The sequence below is a fragment of the Pteronotus mesoamericanus genome, unplaced genomic scaffold, assembly GCF_021234165.1.
Source record: "Pteronotus mesoamericanus isolate MK-2021 breed Mesoamerican mustached bat unplaced genomic scaffold, CSHL_Meso_final contig_52, whole genome shotgun sequence".
Taxonomy (NCBI): domain Eukaryota; kingdom Metazoa; phylum Chordata; class Mammalia; order Chiroptera; family Mormoopidae; genus Pteronotus; species Pteronotus mesoamericanus.
In genome coordinates, this window is record NW_026555189.1 from 7,056,710 (window position 1) to 7,073,105 (window position 16,396).

Genomic DNA, 16,396 nt, shown 5'->3' on the forward strand with positions numbered 1-16,396 from the left:
GAGGCGGGGCTTCCGACCTTGACCTGGAAATCGCGGCACGCTTCTGATTCCTTTCAGTTTGGGCCTCGGGAGACATGGCCACGGTGCAGGGACCTGAAGTGAATGTGGACGGTGGCGAGGAAAAACTGAGCAAAAAGTAAGTGTCGCTGCGGTCCCTAAGGCCTTTGCAGCTGGCACGTCCGGACTAGGAAGTGCCTCTAGGCTCCGGCCGAGGCGGCTATGCCTGCGGCCTTTTGCTGGTTCTCGTGGGTGCAGACCTGCCGGGACTTAGCCGCTAGGCCCGGAGACTACATGCCCCAACGTGCTACGGGGCCTGGGGCCGGTGGAGTCCCCACCTGTTGGACTCCTGGGATAGGAGAAGGTTGATGGGAGGAAAATAGGGACAAATGTAATTGAACAATAAGAAAAAGAAAAAGGGTTCCCTTCCATAACTCAGCTGGTAGGTGTGGTTTCCTTTCCAGAAAAAGAAAAAAAAGGCGGCCGAGAACTGAGAGGTGATAGGAAGGTGAAACAGTCGTTCTGAGAAATGCTTTTAATATTGAGCAACGCCCCAATAAGAAGGCTGGAGAAATGTTAATTTAAATACACTAGCTTTCCAGAAAGATCTTAATTTTCCTTGGTCTCACTAAGGCTATTCTGATGAACCTTATGTATTGGGTCGACCAAAAAGTCCGTTTAGTTTTTTCTGTAAAATAAGACATTTTTTATTTTCATCAATAACTTTATTGATTTGGACATTTTGAGTCTGTGGGCTTCCTGCTGTTGACTTTTAGTGGATAGAGGCCAGTGCCGCTGCTAAATATCTTCCAATGCATAAGACAGCCCTACAGCAAAAAATTATTTGGCCAAAATGGCAATAGTAACAAGAAACTTAACAAAACCACTTTTGACATGTTCCATCAGTCACAGCACCTTCTCAGTACCTTGCACAAATCTTGTGTGTGTGTGTTTCACTTGGGTTTTTACCTTCCTTGAAATAGTAAAGCATAATCTGAAAATGTTGCTTATTTTCTTCCTTCAGTATTAAAATGGCTGCACAAAAATTCACCAGTTTTTCTTTTTAATTACAGCTGTCACAATACAAAAAGTTGTTTCAAACACAATTAAAGACAACTAAGCACTACTAGAACCAACATATGGAAAAAACTAAACATACTTTGTAGCCAACTCAATGTTAAAGCAATCAGTTTTATCCTATCCACATGGGTTATTCAAAAGGCCTGTGAGTATTGAGGGAGTGACTAATGTCTAGCAGCAGGGACTCTTATACAGCAGGGTACACCACGCTGCATTTAGCATTGCTGGGTATAACTTCGTTAATCACCCCAAATCCTTGGAATGTAAAGGTAAATATAAATAAATCAAGATTAGCTGACCTTTTTAACTGTCATATATTCTCTACATACTACACTCTCTCTTAACCAGGGTTCTTCACAGAACATTGACAGTGATTTGAGTGACTTTTCTCAGTATTCCCAAGGATGGTACATAGAATAAATAGAACCATTCCAGAGGCATAGAAGAGAAGTTAATTCATTACATGTAATGGCTGCTTTAGTGCATTAGGGCTCAATTCTCTTGCTGAGCCCTGATGGAACTGCACTCGACTAATAAAAATTGATGTTTCCTTTGTGTCTCTGGGTTTATTCTGTAAATATTCTTAAAAAAATGAAAAAGGAAATACCTAAGTTTATGGTGTGATAACACCCTAATATGTTGTCCTGAGCATGTCTGATGGATCTCTAATGTTTGGAACCCGGTCTTTGACTTCTGCCTTTGGGAAGATTGGCCTTTAATCTGTTAAATCAGTAATTGAACTTTAGGCTTGTAAATCACAGATACCTCCTAAGCACGGCCTCCAGTTGAAAGTATGATTTAAAGGTAAATTGAGGAAACTGGCCAGTTCCTTTCTACTGACTTTTCTTAGATTAACCATAGCTACCACTTTTTAAAGCAGCTTTTATGTGTCAGTCACTGTGCTGGAACTATATATACTTTTTGTCTAATCTCAATAATAAACTTGCAAGTGTCCACCTTTCAATTTAATAGACTGAGACTCTGGGTGATTACCTACATTGCTAAAGTGTGCATACCTAAAGTCTGGTCTATCATCGATCTGAAGCAGAGATCTGAAATCAGACTCCCATACCTCCACAACCCAAGTTCTTTATACTGACTGCCCCATACCTCACGTTGTCTAAAAGACTCTGCTGTTGATAGTACGTATTTCTCTAGTGACCATGGGCTAAATAATTTCATTGATATTTTCTTCTATTATTCTTTTTGGAACTTCCTTGGCCTGAATCTTTAGTGAGCACCATTTTGTGCCAGTTATTTTCTAAGTTTAAAAATATGACTTGGGGCTGCCTGTCAGGTGACTCATTTCCAAATAAATGGCCAAGTTTGTTTGAGTGCAGTAAGAACATGATCCCTGTAATTCTGTCGCCTTTCCGGTATTAACATATAACCATAGTGCAGTTTAAGACCCTTCCCGAAATTCCCCTTTCCGCCTTATTCTTAGAGCTCCAAACAAGTCTTTACCTTGACTCAGAGGTGCTTTTGTGTGGCTTGCTTTTAGCTTCATTTAGAGTTTGCAGTTGACAGTGACATTTTATGTGCTTTCCAGTGCCAAGAAAGAAAACCACATCAGGGGCTTCAGAAACACTGCTTTAGATCCTGTCTCCCATTTTCGAGAATGTTTTGATCCTTTCTATCTGTAAGCTATTGATTTACTTGCTGTTGACTTTTGACCCTTGATATGTGTCTTTTTACCATAGCCAGGACTGAGAAAACTGTTGGTTCCAGTTGCAGCAGAGTGAGTGTTAGAGGTTGCTGTCCTTTAAGTATAATGGGACAGTAAAAGGTTTTGCAGCCTCCCCCTCCCCCAACCCATAAGAGTAGGAGTGCTGGTTGGATTTACATATACTGTCTGTCCCATCTGACACCGCATCTCTGTGTTTCCTGTTAGGTGGTGGTAATCATTAGTTCCAGGGTGTTCTGCCATGTTGACGCAAGCTGCTGTAAGGCTTGTTAGGGGGTCCCTGCGCCAAACCTCCTGGGCACAGTGGGGGCAGAGGGAGCTGCGACTGGGTCCACTTGCTCCTTTCACAGCGCTTCACAAGGACAAGCCACTTTCTAATAAAAGAAGGTTGGTGCCCATTACCTTCTTTGTCGTTCTGGGAGCAAAAGTCCTCCCCTTACTTAGGTCCTTTCTGTTAAGCCTCTGGCTAAGTCTTTGGCCTAGTTGCTAAGGAAACAGAAAGCCCTACTACCAAAAAACATTCCTTTCACATTTTCTCTTTAATAAATTCACATTTCCTGTCCTTAAATTCTTCAGATAACTTGTGGTTCTTACTCTAGAACAATGCTAAAACAAACCCCTTGTATGAATAAAGAATTTTTGGTTCAGGATGTTTTCCCTTTCCTGTCTTTCTGGAATTTGCTGGTGAGATTAATTTGGTTTCCAGTCTTATTTCCATCACCAGGACCTTTTGGGATTATCTTTAGGATTGATTTGATTTAAAGAGCAACACATAGTCGAATGGGTTTATTATATTAATGCTAGGAAAAACTAGGACTACCTGATCCCGGACTGAATTATAGCACAGTAGGCTTGGCACACTATTAACACTGATGATTTAAAAGAATGATCAATTTTATTTGAACAATGAGGGGATCTCTCTCGACCCAAATCTGTTTGATTTCTGGGTTCACATAGCAAAGTTTCAGATCATAAGAGATACCAAGTTAATGTGAATTGCATTACTTTTTGAGTCTCAGATGACAAGTGCCAAGAGTGAGTAGTGAGGAATTTGACCAAAGCTGTAAGGTTTCCGTCCTGAGTAGAGAGAGTAAAGGGGTAAGAGAGTGAGGGACACCTGTAAGAGCTCACATTTGCATGCTTACTGTATGCTAGGGACAGGGTCGTCTCTTTACATACATTATCTCAATCCTCACAAATAACACTGGGGAGTAGGGGCTGTCTGTTTTCCATTTTACAAGATGGAGTAAAGTTAAGTGACTAGTCCAAGATCGCATAATTTATAGGTAGGTGTGTCAGAATTTAGTTTCAGGAAGTCTGGCTCCAAAATGGTATATTACCCGCTATGCTATGCCACTTTGTATACTGTTCTATCCAGTTTATTGTCAGAGCCAGGCTTCAGTGGGCACTAATGAATGCTGAAGGCCATTGTCAATGCATTGATCAATGCTGAGGGAGAAATTATCAGTGGATTGTCTCCTTGAACTCTGAAAAGCCACCCTTTCCCACTCCAGACTAGTCCACTCCTTGGAGTGGTCAGGAGGGGTAGCAGGCTGGAGATGTTGCCTTACCATATCAGGTCTGGTACTCATGGAACTTCATATTCTACAAAGGATAGATACTAGACAACTAAAATGCCTTCTACCACTGACTTGGTGGGTGACCTAGCCTCAAGGGATTTCCTAGCCTAATTAGCTTATTAACTGATATGTAGGAGGGTGTGTTTTTTTGTTGTTGTTTTTTTTGTCATGGACCTCAGACTAGAAAGTAGGTATCTCTCTTAGGTATAGAGTTTAGTGACCAAGAGACTAGAAGTGGGGGTGGAAAACTGAGCAAGAGCATTTCCCCCAAGCTGATCACATTTTTGACAAGTGGCTATGGAGCAGAACATAGTAGAGGACTCTTCAGGCAACTATCACATTGAACATTTTCATCTTCCCAACAGTGAGCTAAAGAGGCGCCTGAAAGCTGAAAAGAAAATAGCAGAGAAGGAGGCCAAGCAGAAGGAGCTCAGTGAGAAACAACTAAGTCAGGCCAATGCTGCTGCCACCAACCACACCACTGACAGTGATGCGGGTGCCGAGGAGGAGGGCCTGGACCCAAATGTGAGTCCCCTGGACCGCCACCCTGGCTGGGCACACAGAGGCTTTTGATGGGGCTTCTGGCAAATCCCTGGGAACCAATGACTAAGAAGATAAAATAGGGGCTGGAATATGCACTTGACCCTAAGTCACTGCAAAAGGATGAGGGAGAGCCTGCCACTCCACCTGGTTAAAAGCACAGGACAGGCCTTGAGCACTTTTCCTCATCAGGTGGCAACAAGCATTTCGGAGAATCTAGTACATCTAAGTGACTGACTGATCTTCCTTTTGGAACTGGCTGGGCCTTAACGCAGCCCCAGAGAAAGTGTCTCCCTAAAGATGGGCTAGGGTATACTTTAGACCACAGACTGATAAACTGTGGTCTGCAGGCCAAATCTACTCGCCCTCATCTCTCCTCCCTAGTATTGTAAATAAAATTGTGTTAGAACACAGCCATGCCCACTTTTTGATCACAGTGTCTCCCCTGCCAGGTAAGTATTATGCCCACTTTTTAACAAATGTCCGAAGTCGCAGGGTTGAATGGTTGCATCAGAGGAAGTGTGATGACCCCTGGTACAGAATTTTCCTTTTCTGCCTTCCTCTGTGCCCCATGGGCCTGCTGTAGGGAAAAGTCTGACATGGGTGAGAAAGTGGGAAAGAAGTGACTCACCACGCAGATGTGGCCACAGATCGGGTAACCAAAGCCACCTGTACCAATGAGGCTTATTATTTTAGACAGAACTCCATTTTTTCTATTTGTTGAATCTTGCTTTTGAGTGCAAATCTCACTCCATATCCAATCCTGTGATTTTAAGGTTATTGGGGTGGGGGCAGTTAAAGAAACCTCAGTGTACTGGGGCCACTCTGAGGCAGAATACAGTACTCTACCAGATGGGCCCCTGGTCTGCCCAGGTTCAGCTTCTCAAAGGCATTTTCTTTTTTTCTTTTTTTTTCTTTTTTTTTTTTTTTTTTGTATTTAAATAGCAATACTACAAGATCCGCAGCCAAGCAATCCACCAGCTAAAGGTTACTGGGGAAGACCCATACCCACATAAGTTCCATGTAGACATCTCACTGACTCACTTCATCCAAGAATACAGTCATCTGCAGCCTGGGGACCATCTGAGTGACATTTCCTTAAAGGTGGCAGGTAGGAAGACTCCAACTTCACTGGCTTCCCTCTTCTGTGGTTTTAGTGAAATGTTCAGAAGTATAGCAGCTTGCTTTCTGAGATTTCCAGGTTCCCTTTCTCCTTCATTTTTGCTGGACCTTCTTTCTCCTTTGAATGTTTTCCCTGGTTTTATTCAGTTTTGCAGGGCTTTGTCCTAGAAGGGACCCCTGGCTGTTAAATGTAGAGTGTTCCTGCAGGCTACACTAAAGGGCCTCATCCCCTATCCCCTAATGCAGCCCATTATACTCACTCATATGGCAGTAGGCAGATTCCCTCCCAGTTTTGACTGCTATCTTCCATTTAGCCTGCCACATTTTCCAGTGAATACCTGCGGGTATTTGGGAGAGTTCCAGTTCTGAAACACATTGGACACCCCATAACGTCCACATTGAGGTGTTGGGACTTTTGGTGGTTTGCCCCGTTGCTTATATTTTGGGATTCTTAGGAATATTTTTCCACATAACTTTGTTGTAAATTCTGTCCGTGGCTTTTTGGCCTTGTCTGTCTAGTTGTACTTTCTACTTTTATGTGAGAGTTCAGGAAGATCCAAAAAAATCCGTGCTGCCACCAACATTGCCAACATTCTAGGAATCCAGTGAACATCTGTAACATCAGATCTTCCTTCGCATCTTTAACTGGTTGGAATGGGGATCCAACATTGTCTTGAATACAAAGGCAGGGCTTAGGCCTCTGGCTAAAATCAAATAGTTCTGGTTTTTGTCTTGCCCAGACACACAAAAATGTAGATGGAGACTTTTTTGGCACTGACATCGGTCAATATTTTTGCTGTTCTTTTTCTAGGTAGGATTCATGCCAAAAGAGCATCTGGGGGAAAGCTCATCTTCTATGACCTTCGGGGAGAGGGGGTCAAGTTGCAAGTCATGGCCAATTCCAGGTATACAGAAGTATCCAATTACATGGTTTCTAGGTTGGAACAGAGCAACGAAGTTGGGGACAAAGTCCTGTGTGGTCATCTTTTCTCCTTGGTATTTAGGGTGAGAAGAAGTAGGATGCAGTTGGGTAAAGGTGAAGAGAGAATAAAAAGGCCATGTGATCACCTGGAAAATAATGACTGCTTTTGGCTTGTGTAGCAATTGAAAATGGAAGATAATACTTTTTAATATTTAATAGTTTGTCTTGAATCTGATGTTTTTCTTGGGCTCACATTAACTAGGCATTAAGAGTTTAGTGAGGGTTCCAGAGTAAACCAGTGGTCAGTTTTAATTTAGAATGTTGTATACTGAATTACATTTTTCTTGTCCTCAGGAATTATAAATCAGAAGAAGAATTTATTCGTATCAATAACAAACTGCGTCGGGGAGACATAATTGGAGTTCAGGGGAATCCTGGGAAAACCAAGAAGGGAGAGCTGAGTATCATTCCCTATGAGATCACACTGCTGTCGCCTTGCTTGCATATGTTACCTCATCTTCACTTTGGCCTCAAAGACAAGGTAAGCTCTTGTGACCTCCCAGCTGTCGTTTATCGTACCATTGAATCAGATGTGTTAGTGATCTCTGTTACTTTTGGTTTAGGAAACACGATATCGTCAGAGATACCTGGACTTGATCCTGAATGACTTTGTGAGGCAGAAATTTATCATCCGCTCAAAGATCATCACATATATAAGAAGTTTCTTGGATGAGTTGGGATTCCTAGAGGTGATGGAGAGTTCCTGACATGATAGGGTGCCTTGCTATGCTTGCTTCTTACTGTTCCTTCCCTTCCCTTTTTTAAGGCATGTCCTGTGTCAATATCCTTCATGCTCAATGAAAAGTCCCCTTTCTTGCCAGTGTTGCCTTACCACCTCATTTATTTAGTGCCGTGATTAGGAAGGTAGGACCTGACTTCTAAGATAAAGGCAGTATAAGGCCATCCACACAGTAATGATACCACATTCAATGTGTAATCATCTCATTTTGCTTTTCTGTAGCATTAAAAAAAATTGTATTTACTTAAACTAAAAAATATATTTTTTAGGAAAAACTTTTTTTTCTTTCTTAAACATCATTGTGAGAGAGAAACATCAGTCAGTTGCCTCTCGCACGCCCTCAACTGGGGACCTGGCCCCCAGCCCAGGCATGTGGCCTGACTGGAAATCGCACTGGCGACCTCTGAGTTTGCAGGCTTGTACTCAGTCCCCTGAGCCATACTAGCCAGGGCAGGAAAAACATTTTTAAAACATTTTTTAATTGTATGAGAAAGGTGAGTGCATGTTACTATAGAACAAATTCAAAAAATAAAGAAGTAAACAGAAGCAAAACTGAAAGTCCCCTTTTATTTCTCCCAGCCAACTCCCCTCCCCAAACTTGCACTTGATATGTATTCTTCCTTTCCATTTACTATGCATATATACATATATACCAATGGACGTTGTAGTTGGGGTACACATTTTGGAAGGGTTTTATTTTTTCTTTAAACATAAATGAAGTCACAGCCCTGGCCAGGTAGTTCAGTTGTTAGGACATCGTCCTGATACACCAGGATTGCGGGTTCAGTCCCTGGTCAAGGTATACACAAGAAGCAATGAATGCATAAAAAAAAGTACTAGACCAAATTGATGTCTCTCTCTCCCTCTGCCCCCGACTCCTTCCCTTCCTCCCTGTCTCTCTCTTTCGGCCACCTCTTTCTCTCTTCCTCTTTCTAAAATAAATACACTTTAAAAAATAAATAAACAAATGAAGTCACAGTATATGTGTTATGATGAACCTGTTCGGGGTTTTTTTCCCCCACCTAATATATTCTGAACCCTTTGCATGTGTCTCTTTCTATAAGCTGCTGATTTTCTTCTATAATATTTTAATGAACATCTTTGTGCCCATGTGCAAGTGTTTCTGTAGGATGAATTTCTAGAAGTAGAATAAGTCAAAGGATATAAGCAGTTAAATTTTTAATAAATACTGAAAATTTAATAAATTGCACCTAAGAAAGGTTTTTCCCCATTTAGATTCCCACTTAGAGCTAATGAAAGTTTATGGTACAGTAAATCCTCCCTTAACATCATCAATAGATTCTGTGACTTCAGGCAAAACAATATAAAATGAAATCAGTTTTACCATAGGTTAATTGATGAAAACAAGAGTTAAGTTCCTATGGCATCTCAATGTTATAATTAACATTAACAAAATGTTATTCAAGGAACTGTTGTACTATGGTAGTGGTGTTTGATATTAATAGAAATTGAAACTATTTTGGAAAGTCAAGCTATCTCTACTTTTTTGTCAAGCACTTGCACATTACTATTGAACTTAACTTTTACTTGGGTATATAACATACGCTTTCCCAAAGGCCTCTGGTTTGAGCACTCCTAAGAAATGCTTCTCCCTGTCCTTTAGATTGAAACTCCCATGATGAACATCATTCCAGGGGGAGCTGTGGCCAAGCCTTTTATCACCTACCACAATGAGCTGGACATGAATTTATATATGAGAATTGCTCCAGAACTCTACCATAAGGTAATCAAGAAGAAGATGCCCTGTTCCCTTAGAGAAGCAGAATGCGGGAAAACCATTCTAGACAGGTGCAGTCAGAAATAAGAGGACTAGAGAGGGTAGAACAGCCGGGATAATGTTCTACTTCGTCGGGCTTGTGAGTGTTACAGAATTTCTCTACAAGATCAGTAAAGTGTTGCAGGTCAGAGGGCAAAGGGATTATCTTTCTTAGGTGTACAGGTCCTTCCAACCTACTTTGGTTTCCATTATACTTTATAGCTCTCCTTGAATAATCTCTTTCTAGAAGTTCAAAATAACTACCTTCAGATTACCAGAGTAAATATTGAAGACTCATTCAAGCTTCTTAGTTGCAGACAACAAAATCTATTACAGCTAGTTTAAGCAAAAGAAAAACATTAAAATATATGAAAAAGCTCAGTTTCCGGGAGGATCAAAGAATCTGGCTTGGAGACCACATGATGAGGGTTCTGAATCTGCTCTAAGACCATCCCATGGAGAACCCAGTATCTTTTCCACTAGGCATAGTTACCACACCTCATAACCCTGGCAACTAGGCACAGGTCACTGCCCTTAGGACCTCTGTAGTTAGCACCTCTAAAACCTAGATTTCTCTGGCCCCCTTGGCCAGAAGGAATTCTGTGCAAAGCCTACATCTTTCAGGAGCTTCCTGTTGAAGTCTCACACTTGTTTCTGATTGGTGAGGTGCTTCGGTCAAGTGTCTGCATCCTAACCCCAGTAGAGGCTTCCTTCTTGGGGAGGCTCACTCACAAGATGGGGGAACACCCCAGACAAAAGAACAATATTCAGAGGTCCTGGACAGCCAAAATAAGTGATGAGTATCCACTACAAAGGCCTAAAGAGAGTAGGGTACTCAGCATTTAGGAAAGGACCTGAGGTCATGCCTGAGCTATAAAAACCAAATTGTCGCTTGTGTAGACAGAAACTTTCTAGCATCATTAAGATTAACCACCATGACCATACCCTGTGTTATTAGATGCTGGTGGTTGGGGGCATTGACCGGGTTTATGAAATTGGACGCCAGTTCCGGAATGAAGGAATTGATATGACTCACAATCCTGAGTTCACCACCTGTGAGTTCTACATGGCCTACGCAGACTATCATGACCTCATGGAAATCACAGAGAAGATGATTTCAGGTGACCCTTCCTGCTTCCTTTGCCTTTCACACAAGTTTGAGGGACTGGTGTGCTCCTTTCAGGACTTCCTTTGGGTCCTGCTTAAATGAGGTATCTTTCCCAGGGATGGTAAAGCACATTACAGGCGGTTTCAAGGTCACCTACCATCCAGATGGCCCAGAGGGCCAAGCCTACAAGATTGACTTCACCCCACCCTTCCGGAAAATCAGCATGGTAGAAGAGCTTGAGAAAGCCCTGGGCCTGAAGCTGCCAGAAACCAGCCTCTTCGAAACTGAAGGTAAGGTGAAGGTAAAGTGACACACTCCTCTGTCATAGGTCCCCCTTTCCTGTTTAGCTCTGAATTAGACAGTCAGTGCTAGCATTTCCCACACTGTTACCTTTGTATACTTTTTTGCTGGGGCAGCAAAAACGTCTTCTAACCCTTACATTTGTATTACAGAAACTCGCAAAATTCTTGATGATATCTGTGTGGCGAAAGGTGTTGAATGCCCTCCACCTCGGACCACAGCCAGGCTCCTTGACAAGGTAAAAGGCCATGCACTTTAGTACATGCCTTCAACCAGTGGTAGCCAGCCCCTGCTCCTTATGAAGGCGAACTAGAGATAAGAGAATAAACAAGTCTTTCTGTGCAGAATAGTTACGGATATTATCTCCTATGATCCTGAGGGGTTCAAGATAAATCCCCCTAGCCTCAGGTGTGGGTAGAAGTGGATCCTCTTCCACCTAAACTGGAACAATCAAAACTGCTGCTCAGAAAGGGTCTCTAGCTCTCTTTTTCTTTCTCACTAAGCTTGTTGGAGAGTTCCTGGAAGTGACATGCATCAATCCTACATTCATCTGTGATCACCCACAGATAATGAGCCCTTTGGCAAAATGGTAAGATAAAGCCTGGTGTGTCAGTTACCTATTGCTGCATGACAACCCCAGAACTTGGTAGCATGGAAGTAGTCTCTCTGCTCTGTGTAGTGTTGGCGAGGGTAGCTCAGGTGCCTTCCTTCAGCTGGAACTCTGCTGTGGCAGCTTTCTTCTCCTCCACATGTGCCTCTCTGACAGCATAGCCTGGGCTTTTTTACTAGCAACTGGGTTCTAGGAGGGAGCATTCCAGAAGGATAAACCCTAGTGTGCAAACACATATCAAACCTCTGCCGATGTCCCATATGACTGAGCAAGTCATATGGGCAACTCAGTCCATGTGACAGGGACTGCAGAAGACATGACTACAGGAGGTACAGTTCAGTGTAATGTCTACCACACAGGTTTCTTGTGAAGATAACGAGAGCTTGCCTGTCTCTCTAACCCTCCTCACTATTGTACCAAATAACTCAGTGCTGAGAATGCATGCAGGCTTCAGTAACACTTTTGAGTCAACTAGAATTCAGGAACTCTTAATGTTTGTTCCAGGTGTTAGATTATTAGTGAACCTCCCCTTTAATCTCTTATCCCCAGGCACCGCTCTAAACAGGGTCTGACTGAGCGCTTTGAGCTTTTTGTCATGAAGAAGGAAATATGCAATGCCTACACTGAGCTGAATGACCCCATGAGGCAGCGGCAGCTTTTCGAAGAACAGGCCAAGGTAAGGAAGGAGAGTGAGCAAAGGCATGTATTTCATCATTGTCAGTACTTACTACCTTGAACCCAGGTCTTTGTCATTGTCTGCATCTCTTGGTGACTTCAGCGGAAATGAAGGATAAAGCCAGTGGCTTCACTGGAGGAAGTCACATTTCAAGATTGAGCACTTGACTAGTTTAGCCCTAGAATTTCCACATAAGAGGAGCTGTAGGCATGATCTCTGTGTAGGGAGTGTGACACTTGTCTTGAAAATATATTTGCCTAACAAGCACTTAATTTTTCTCAAGTGGTACATTTAGTGAAGTGGCTTCGGGGGTGGGGGTAAGAGGCAGATACAGATTAATGAAGATGAAGACCCCATAGACATCCTGCACTAACATTGCCACTGACAACCAGGTTCAGGAAATGAGAGGGCACTTGAGAATCATCAGAGTCTGAAAATCAGCCTCTCTGGGCTCACAGAGCCCCACGCAGTGGAGCTGTTTTCATTTCAGAGAAATTTGCGTGTGTTCTGAGGTAGATTTCATCAGTCCTAACCTCCAGGCTCCATCCTGGACTTACTAGGAAACCCAGTTTCCAGGAAGTGCTGGGTGTCCAGAGCATCCTTGGAATGGTCATCCCTCTGAGTATTTGAACCTGATGATGCAGGCACTGAGAGATGATGCAGCCCAGAATAGTGTCACTGTTTGGTCCTCCTTTTCTCTTCTAGGCCAAGGCCGCTGGGGATGATGAGGCCATGTTCATAGACGAAAACTTCTGCACTGCCCTGGAATACGGGCTGCCCCCCACAGCTGGCTGGGGTATGGGCATTGACCGAGTCACCATGTTTCTCACAGACTCCAATAACATCAAGGTACAGCAGCCCTCTACGCACACTGCCCGGAGAGTTCCACTGTGTTGGACACAGGACTTGGGGGGCCTGGAGAATAAGAGCAGGCTTTGGGCTGGAGGGAGGAGCAAGCAAAGGAGTTTATATGCAACGCTGCGGGCAGGAGATCAGAGCATCTAATCTTACAGGATTTGAGGCAGAAGGAACACTAATTGCTTGCATTTCTTGAGGATTCAAGAAACATGTTAAGCTCTCTATATGTATTATCTCATTTAACTTAAGTCCACCCTTTAAGGTGTACGGCGTTCTTAATCCCATTTTTATAGATGAGGAAGTCAGATTTTCAGAGAACCCTCATGTATATTGATTGTTTTGACATTCTGCCCTGGGCAGTGCTATGCATGCGTTCTTTTCTATCCCCTGTAATTGAAAGGAACTGAGTTGAATTAAAGAACACGTCTGTCTATTCAGCTGGGATATACAAATCTCTGGGTTTTTGTTGTAACAACCAGAGGCGAAAGGAATGGGTAGATAGCTGCGAAAAAAATAGTGTTCTTAGCTTCAAAATGCATTTATCTCTTGTAGGAAGTACTTCTGTTTCCTGCCATGAAACCTGAAGACAAGAAGGAAAATGTTGCAGTTGCTAATACATTGGAAAGCACAACAGCTGGCACTTCTGTCTAGAAAACGATAACTTCAAGTCACATAACTCAGGCACCTTTGCACTTCCGCAAAAAATGAAGGACTGCAAGGGAATTCTTGTATGTTGCTATCCACTTGACTATTGCAGTTCAGTCATCAGAGAGAAAAAAGGAATTAAGGATTCCTATTTTATTCCTTGTTACCAAATAAACCATTTATCTCTACTCCTGCCTCATCATTTTATTTTACCTTTGTGGAATGTCAACTTTTTTCTCAGATTGCTGGCCTAATGAAGGTTTAGGATTATACCGCTTTATTCAGCAAATTTATATTAATGTCTATGTACAAGGTATTGTTCAAAGGGATTAGAGATGTAGAGACTCAGCAGTGAACAACAGTCTGCTTTAATGGAACTTACATTATTGGGGCAGGGGGGTAGGGCAGTGACGGGTGAGCAGACAAATGAGACCAGTAAGTACATACTGTTTCTGGTACTGGTACATACTAGGATAAACAGCAGAGTAAGGAGACAGGGGTGCTATTTTAGAATGAGATGGATGGGGCAGTGCTATTTTAAATATGTAATCAGGCAAGGACCTCTTCGAGGTAACTGAGAACCTAGAGACGGAGATCTGAGGAAAAAGCAATCCAGACTAGAGGACCACGTTTTTGAGGAAGCGCAAAGATTCTGGTGTGATGAGCAAATGATCCGTGAAGGGCCAGATCACAAGGGTCCCTATAAACCGTGCAGAGGAGTGTTTTATTATGAATGAGATGGAGAGCTATCAGGTTTTGAGCAAAGGAGCGTATTTTTAAAGACTTTCCTAGTTAGCATGTGAAAAGCAATGGTGAAAGGGAGACCACGTGGCCTAATGCAGTGGGCCTGGAGGCGTGATGGCTGAGACTGGGTGGTTTATGGTAATGGAGACAGTTACCAGTCATTGGACCCTGCCTGTGTTCCTGAGGTCAGCACAATTTGCTGGTAAGTGGCTTGTGAGAAAGAGTCTAAGATGATTTCAAGGTTTTGGGCCTAAACAACTGAAAAGTAGAGTTGCCCTAAGTTTACAGAGATGTGAAAAACTGAGGAAGGCCAGGTTTGAAAGGGAAGGTCGAGCATTTGGTTAAGATTGACACGCTTGTTAGACATTGGATGGCAATGGCATGTTGAATAGTCAGTCTAGAATTTTGTTTTTTAATTTTTTTTTAATCCTCACCTGAGGACATGTTTCCTTTGATTTTTAGAGAGAGAAAAACCGACTGGTCCGCTTCCCACATGTGCCCCAACCAGGGATTGAACCCACAACTCAGATACATGCCCTGACTGGGAATCCAACTGGCAACCATTCAGTGCATAGAACAACACTCCAACCAACTGAGCCACACAGCCAGGGCTAGAATTTTTATTTTCAGCTCAATTCAAGGATGACAAGGGTATTGCTGAGACACTACTGTTTTAATGGAGTCCCCGATCCCTGACGGGGAGGCAGCTGGGGGGGTCGTTTTTCTGATGAATCACACAACAATGGACTTGTCTTCTGTACCTCAGCAAAACAATGTTCACAGGTTTAGTTGATAAAATGATCTAAGCATGCAGAATTACCTAACTGAGGAGTATTTCAGGCAATGGTGACCACCTGGTCCTCTTGCTGTTATATAAGCACAAGGTCCAGGCAAGCTTGGCAGTGATAGTAGATAGCCAGGTGGCACTTCAGGAGAAACTTTAACCTGTCACATCCTTCAGCAAGGTGGTGTTAAGTACAATGAAAACAATCATCTCACCAAGGGAAAAGGTGTAGGGTCAAGATAAGGGCCTGGACTCAGGCAACATTGTACTATCAATGTGGACCATTGGAAAAGGCAATAAGGATTAATGAGGTCACAAGTGTTAAAAGCCTTTCAGTAGTAGGCTGCGGGCAGAAGCCAGCTCTCTGGCCTCAAGAAGGCTAGGGATAGAACTGATGCAGTAGGAGACAACTACCACTGTTCGTGAGGTCAGCAGGAAAAATGGCAAATAGGATGAAAGCTAGAAGGATTATAAAGTCTTCATTACCCCCTTACACATTTGAAGGCTCACAGTTTGCTAACTGCCATCCTGGGGTGAACATAAAGGTATGGTCCCAAGCTTCATCAAGCTTCTAGAAGTGTAAGAAAGACATTTAATAAACAATTAAAAATGTATAAATTGGCAGCTCTGGTAAATGCTTTGAAGGAAAGGTCCTTGGGGCATCGAGAAACTAACAGACCTAGATAAGGAAAGTTTCCCTGAGAACGTTAGGTCAGACATCTGAGGGAAGATAATCAAAGGAGAGTTGGGACTTTCCATAGTGTGTCAAGTGCAAAGACCCTGTAGTAGGAAGGAGCATGGAGAAGGCAATGCCAGGAGAATACAGAAGCTCAAACAGACACCATCAGGTAAGGCAGGAGGGGGCTGGGCATGCAGGACTGTGAGCCCTGCTGTAGAATTTTGTATTTTAAGAGTGCTGAATAGTGGTGATCACTTTAAGAGGTATGTAATTGTCTAATCACTATGTTGTACACCTGATACTAATATATTGTATGTCAAGTATAATTGAAAAATAGATTTATCTTTAAGCACTGGTAAGTCACTGAAATACTTAAGCAGGGAATTGACATTACACTTGCATTTTGGCTTCTCTGAAAAAGAACTGGAGTTGGAAAAGACAAGAAAAGGCAAAAGTTGGGGTTAAGAGAGGGTGACTCAGCCTAAATAGGA

The 16,396-nt window shown here is 42.7% G+C and overlaps 1 protein-coding gene across 2 annotated transcripts; it reads left to right on the plus strand.

Annotated features, from left to right (window-relative positions):
* The first annotated feature begins 20 nt into the window (after positions 1 to 20).
* On the plus strand, positions 21 to 13,878 carry KARS1 (lysyl-tRNA synthetase 1). Of its 2 annotated transcripts, XM_054579167.1 has the most exons (15): positions 64 to 136; positions 2,969 to 3,148; positions 4,707 to 4,866; positions 5,827 to 5,992; positions 6,815 to 6,908; positions 7,280 to 7,466; positions 7,549 to 7,674; positions 9,349 to 9,468; positions 10,460 to 10,622; positions 10,726 to 10,899; positions 11,062 to 11,147; positions 11,413 to 11,498; positions 12,069 to 12,195; positions 12,901 to 13,044; positions 13,606 to 13,878. In XM_054579167.1, exons 2-15 carry the CDS (start codon positions 3,003 to 3,005, stop codon positions 13,702 to 13,704), a joined length of 1,878 nt encoding a protein of 625 aa, XP_054435142.1. In that variant the 5' UTR covers positions 64 to 136; positions 2,969 to 3,002; the 3' UTR covers positions 13,705 to 13,878. The 2 variants fall into 2 exon arrangements, with proteins under 2 accessions (XP_054435143.1, XP_054435142.1); XM_054579168.1 differs by lacking the exon at positions 2,969 to 3,148 and having other exon boundaries at positions 21 to 136.
* The last annotated feature ends 2,518 nt before the right edge of the window (positions 13,879 to 16,396 follow it).